General features: G+C 42.6%; 1 protein-coding gene across 1 annotated transcript; it reads right to left on the reverse strand.

The window, feature by feature from the left end:
* Positions 1 to 508: 508 nt before the first annotated feature.
* Positions 509 to 5,497, reverse strand: C1H13orf42 (chromosome 1 C13orf42 homolog). Its single transcript, XM_072854483.1, has 3 exons — positions 5,084 to 5,497; positions 1,586 to 1,733; positions 509 to 750 (listed from the first exon to the last, which is right to left on the reverse strand). Exons 1-3 carry the CDS (start codon positions 5,495 to 5,497, stop codon positions 509 to 511), a joined length of 804 nt encoding a protein of 267 aa, XP_072710584.1.
* Positions 5,498 to 6,000: the final 503 nt, after the last annotated feature.

Below are 6,000 nucleotides of genomic sequence, written 5' to 3' on the forward strand. Positions count from 1 at the left end.
GCCTGCTTGTACCTCAATGCTGCTGTATACTCTTGGATCACAGAGTCAATGATGGCACATAAAAATTTTCACATGCAAAAAAAGGAGAAAATTTTGCTTCACTGCTCTGAAGTTGGAAACACTGGTGCAAAAGCTCCAACATATTAGCTGAATTGCTTGAACTGATTTGCAGTGCTGGAGTCAGAAGAAAAATTACTGCACCAGGCAATCTCTGAATCATTGCTTTCAATAGCAGCACTAGAAAAAAAGGTTTGTCAAGTTAGAGTTCCCCCCAAGCTGAATGACAAAGCAGTATTGTTAGGCATAATGAACTCGATGAGTTAAACCCTCATATGAGTCCAACATTGGAATAGCCATGGCTTAAAATATGTCTCACACAAAGAACCTTCAGTGACTGCACATGTCACTTCTAGAGTCTAAGAGTTGGGTCAGAGGTAAAAAAAAAAGAAGCAAGTCTTACATGCCCTATTTCATATATTCTATCTTCAGCTGAAGAGGGAATATTCTTTCAAAATTCCTTCTTACGTGTTTTGGGCTTAAATTTTAAAGTGTTATATGCCCCTTCCACAGCTTTGGGCAAGTACATGGGATGTCTTTCCAATCTCTTCCTAGAGGCAGTGGTTCTCCGCTGGCTGTTTCTTTGAGACTGGTTTGCAGTCTTTGCAGTTTGGGCGGTATCTTCTGAGTATCTCCGGGGAGCACGAAGGATCCAGTTTGAATGTAGACTGTGTTCGCTTGTGCTGGTAGCAACTGAAAGACAGAAGATAATCTGGCTTTAACAGTTTGCCAGTGATATTTTTACACATACAGTGAGAGAACAGGGTGCCTGCTGGGTCCTTCCTAGAGGTAATGCTGAGAAACCAACCTGGTTGCTTGGTTGGTTGCAGGATGTTGCTTGGGATGGGATTCATCTTATCTAGTATTTCAATATCTGCAGTGTAAATATGTATGCCAGAGCTAGTCCCTTTATACACACTTTTAGGGCACAGCTAATCTGACCTGTTTCAGATATCCACCTTAGCCGAAGACAAAGGAGAGAAATGTCTGTTTCTCTTCACTGATTATACAGGATAGATGATGAGCTCAGATGGCCATATCTTCATTTAGTTGGGAAATGCCATCCTTTCTGATGGAAACGTACTGTTATTTAGCCTAATCTCTAAATGACTTCTTTTTCGCTAGTTGGAGATAAAACATCCAGCCATTTCTCAGTGAGAAAAGTGAAAAACAGCTGAAGAAAAAATTATCTTTATATTTTTTTATAGCTCTCCTCCAAAGACAGCTCGGGGTAGCGATGCAAGGGTGGAATTCAGCCCTGGGCAGAAGGCAAGCACTATTCCAGCACTACACATGCTATATTTGCTCATGTAATGGCCACACATAAAATAGTTGCACCCTTTCAGCAGGGAACAAGCAATATATTGCTGTAGTTTCACATACTGCGTGTAATGGTCCTAGATTTGGGAAGCAAAACTTAGAGGAAAAATGTGTCCATTAAATAAGCAAACACGGTCTTAGGATGCCACTCCTCCCTCTACCCTTTGCACACCAAAGGTAATCATCTTTTGGCTGGTTTATACTGCACCATCAAAATCAACATCCACATTTGGCAGATCCACGTCAGGAACTCTCCGACATCTCTCTGAATCCAGGTCTGCAATAACTGAGTCAAAGAAAGCTATTGCTTCTCTTACATCTGAACTGGACTGTGGGCCTTTTCTCTCCATGAATGCCTGTTGATTAGATAGGGGGAAAAAAGAGTTAGCTAAGGGTTGGGCACAATGACTTCTTAATGAGCAAACTGTGTTAAGGAAGCTGCAAAAATTGTATTTGATTCTGTACTTCAAGCTGTCAGAAAAGGACACAGGTCCAGATTACTCCACAGTTTGTAGTCATCAGAGAAAGTGGGACAGCAGTCTAACAAACGTCCGCCTTGTTACACGCTCAACACCAAACATCTTCCACTTGGGCACTGCTAGCCAGGTGTTATAAAATCCCTCAGAATCCCCATATCAGGCCATTTAATTAGGTGGCTATGTGACAGCTGGGCTTTGTGGCCAAATTTATTCTACTTAGCAGTAGGCACCTAATGAGACACACATTAGAAATGTAGTCATGCAGGGTTCCTTCTGTAATTAATGCAGGACTCAAGTACCTTCAGAAGATGAGTCAGGCCTTAGGTAGGCTGAATTCCCCTCTGCAGGCAGCTCTTTCTTTTAGCTGCAGAGGGATTGTGGGGTAACTTTGTTACTAATTTAAGCATCTTATTAAAATGCCTAGGTTAGGTGAAATGAATCCAGATCTAAATTGCTAAAGTCTTTTTGAAATGGAAAAGGACTGTGTGTTCTAAAATATGAGTCATTCAACACTGTGATAATTCCCACGGGAAAGCCACGGGGTTTAAAATTAGGAGCCTGTCTTGATAAAAAAGCAAATGCCTGTCTATAGATGCTGAAGCAGTCATAAAGCCTCAGTAGAAATTCTGTAGGTCCATGTGGGATGAATACTTCCTGCCAGGCTCTACCTAATGAAGGGCCGTATGTTTTCCCTGCCAGTCCAAGCTAGGGGTACTGCCAGGCAGCAATACCAAGTCAGAAAAGTACTACCTTGGGTTTCAAACACGCAAGCAAAAGGTACATGCTGTACCACATCTCTGAAGGACCAGCTTGCTCTCCATTCTGTGGGGGCAGAGAAATGAGCTAGCTTATTCCCTTCCTGACATTATGGGTTGACTGACATCCTCACAAGTGCTAGAAGATAACTGCTACCACACATCTACTGAAAATAGTGACTCCTATTATGACTAAGCCCTTATTGGTTAAAAGGCATTTTAAAGAAATGCCTATGTATGCCTATGCCAGCATCTGGCACATCTCTCTATTCTTCTCTCTCGCTAGACCCAATTGGCAAATTTTGAATCCACAGTCAGCCTGTAGTCCCAGCCCCAGGGATCTTTGGATTAAACCTCCCATGAGGACAGGGTTGTCTGGACAAAGTACCTTCCCATTAATCATGCAGCAGGTAGGAGAAAGAAGCGAATTTCCACTGACAGGTAATTTAACACAGATAGTTAGGGACAAAACCATTCAAGCCTGTTGATAAGACGAACCTTGCAATCTGTGAACATAAAATTTATAGTTAGGAAGCAAAGTATTCTGGCTATTCTAGAAGTGTTCTTGACCTTTCCCTAATTTTTGCAAAGCCAGGGCTGTGCAGCTGTAACCCTGCTATTTGTGTTGGCAAGAATGACTCATATGGGTGGCATATCCTGCTGATGTTCCTGTCTGTTCCTAAGAGGACAGCTTGTGGAGATAGCGTGCCAGCCAGTACCAGGGCTGTTCATACGTAAGAGCTAGCTGGCCACAGTCAGATGACAGCACTCTTAGCCTCAGCCTGTGGGAGATTCACTTGTTTGCCAAACCCAAGTTAAGCTTTTGGCATTTTTCTTAAGTGGTATTTTCAGTGGCATCTCTCAGAAATTCACAAACCTGCATGAAGCCTAGTTGTGCAGAATCTATCTCCCAGCCTGCTGGTCCATGGTTTTAGTACCCTTTTGCACTCATTTTTTCCCGCCTGGCTGATGGTTAGTCATGTACTGCTCCGCTACATCACTGCTCAGCTCATCAGGGAACTGGCATGCTGTAAATCTCTAGTGCCTCAAGCCAATCTTTGTGTGACAGTGCACGAAGTGAGTTCACAGACTGTATCTATAGTGTTGAGATTCATCTCCTGGCACCTAGCACCACCAGGCCGCTCTCCTATATCTCAGTCATTGTCTTTGGATGTTTCCCTGGCCCTAAATAGTAATGTCTTTATAAAATCTATCTTCTCCAGCCCACTGAGCTGAGTATTGCTTCCTACTATTATTCCTAGCTTCTGAGAGTCACCATTCAAAGCATTAAAAAGATTACATAAAGCCCAATGAAACCAAATAAAAAATTCCCACTGACTGAATGAGTATTAAATCAAAATGTAAAATTAAAAAATGTGGTATCTAGCCCTAAATACATGAGACTTGTCCTTTGATTAAGCAATGCCTGCAATAGAGCTCAGCTTCAGCCATTCTGACATTCTGCTGTGACAGAAGGTCTAAATGTGGCAATAACTTTTTGGTAAAGTCTACCTGGCCTAATCAGTAAGTCAGCCATACATCCCTTCTTCCCACCATCCCCATTAGTATCCAATTTAGAGACTGTACTGTGTAACCTGTGAGTCTGCTGTCAAAGTCATGTTTGTGGTCGTGTTACCTAAACAGATCACCCCACCTGCTGCAATCCTTTCCTTTGTCCTCACTGAATCAAGTCCAGAGTCATAATAATGACTGAACTGTCTAGAGACATGCAACCTACAAACTGCAAACAGGAGGAAGCTTTGCAATGCTTTTCTCTCTAGGATACATAGAAATAGTCTGCATCAAAGGTGATATTTCAGTTTTATTTTTGTGGTATCATTACAGTAAAAGGTGAAGAATTATACCATCTCAAAATTACGTGCCAACTTATTAATTAACAGAGAAAAGAACCCTTAAGAATGCCTCATGCCCTACAGCCTATCAGTAGAGCTTGCACTGATGTTAAACGTAGCACTGACAAGCTATCTGACCAGCCAGAAAAAAATCCTATTTGTTTCAATGAATTTACAATTATTTTGTGTACGTAATTTTATGCCAATAAAAAGGCTGCCAGTAAACTTAGGCATTACTGTGCTTGTCAGTCATTAACAGCTATAAATAACCATAGTGGAGAATTCTGAGGCACTTAAGTAGCCTGTCAGAGTATTGAGAGAACAGCTCGCTCTTTCATAACATGTTTTCAGATACTTCCCATACTCTCATACCTCTTTCCTTCTATTTTCTCTCCCCTCACACAAACATAGACATACACATTTCTTTCCATGACCAGTCATTCATACTTAATTTCACACTACTCAGAAAGAATCTCAAGGTATTTAGCAGCATTTCAAATGATGTAACAGTAAAAAGACAACCGGCTGAGACCAATAAAGCAGAAAATCAACATGGGTCATACAGCTAATTGCTTCATGGCTTAAGACCAAGCACATGGCAAAAGTTCTTAGGAATTACCTTAGAAGACTCTTTGGAAGGAAGTGGAAGAAATGACTTCTTTCCAATTTTGGATGATTTTGTGGACCTTGGGGAATCTGCAGGCATATGCATGGATTTCAAGTTATTGATGTTGTCAAGATATTTTTTCCTCAAGGCTAACAGATCCTGTAAGTACTTCAAGCAGTCCTGGGTCTTAGAGTACATCCAGTCTCTGTCTTCCTCTTTTGGCTGGAAGCAAGAGTCAATGCTGGTTGTACTTTTGCATTTTTTTAGTGGTTCACTAACTTTTTCCTGCTCACCTCCAAGGACATACATAGAAGTGCTGCGGATCAATCTCACCGCAGAACCTGTGACATCACAGTAAGGGATGTCATCTGTCACATTTCTTCGGTGGGAGTTGGGGTGAAATATAGAGTGGATCTTTTTGAACATAGTGTGTCACTTCCTCCCCTTTATACCTTTTCTCTTTCAGCTCCTTAATTTAACCCTAGATCTGGTAATCAGCAGCTGTTACTCTTGCCCTCAGCAGACAGACAATTTTGCCACTTACTGTAATGAGGAGAAAAAAAACCCCTATTGCTGCACAAATTACTTTCAGTCTAATACACTGTGAAGAGCATGACGGTAACGCAGAGGCGTGTTTTCTATTCCATCTGTGTCAGTGAAATTGCTTTATCCTTTCCTCGGTTTAAAATACAGTACAGGAGGTCAAATATCATGCTTTGGCCTTTTATTTGACTGCCGCTCCCCATAAAAACCAGCAGCATGGAGGCAGAAATTCCCTCTTCCACGCTTCCTCCGCGCCGCTCGCTCCCCGCGGTGTCGCCCCGCGGTGTCGCCCCGCGGTCCCCCTCGCCGCCTACCGCCGCCGGCCGGCGGGCGCCGGGCGCTGCCCGTGGTGCTGAACCGCTCCCGCTCTCCGCCCAGCGTCCATC

Source organism: Ciconia boyciana, chromosome 1, assembly GCF_034638445.1.
Source record: "Ciconia boyciana chromosome 1, ASM3463844v1, whole genome shotgun sequence".
Lineage (NCBI taxonomy): Eukaryota > Metazoa > Chordata > Aves > Ciconiiformes > Ciconiidae > Ciconia > Ciconia boyciana.

Coding starts and splice junctions, on each gene's coding strand:
- C1H13orf42 (XM_072854483.1), bottom strand. CDS start 5,497: ATGTTCAAAAAGATCCACTCTATATTTCACCCCAACTCCCACCGAAGA. Junction 1,734..5,083: donor CTTCCAAAGAGTCTTCTAAG/GTAATTCCTAAG, acceptor TCTAATCAACAG/GCATTCATGGAGAGAAAAGG. Junction 751..1,585: donor TGTGGATGTTGATTTTGATG/GTGCAGTATAAA, acceptor TCTGTCTTTCAG/TTGCTACCAGCACAAGCGAA.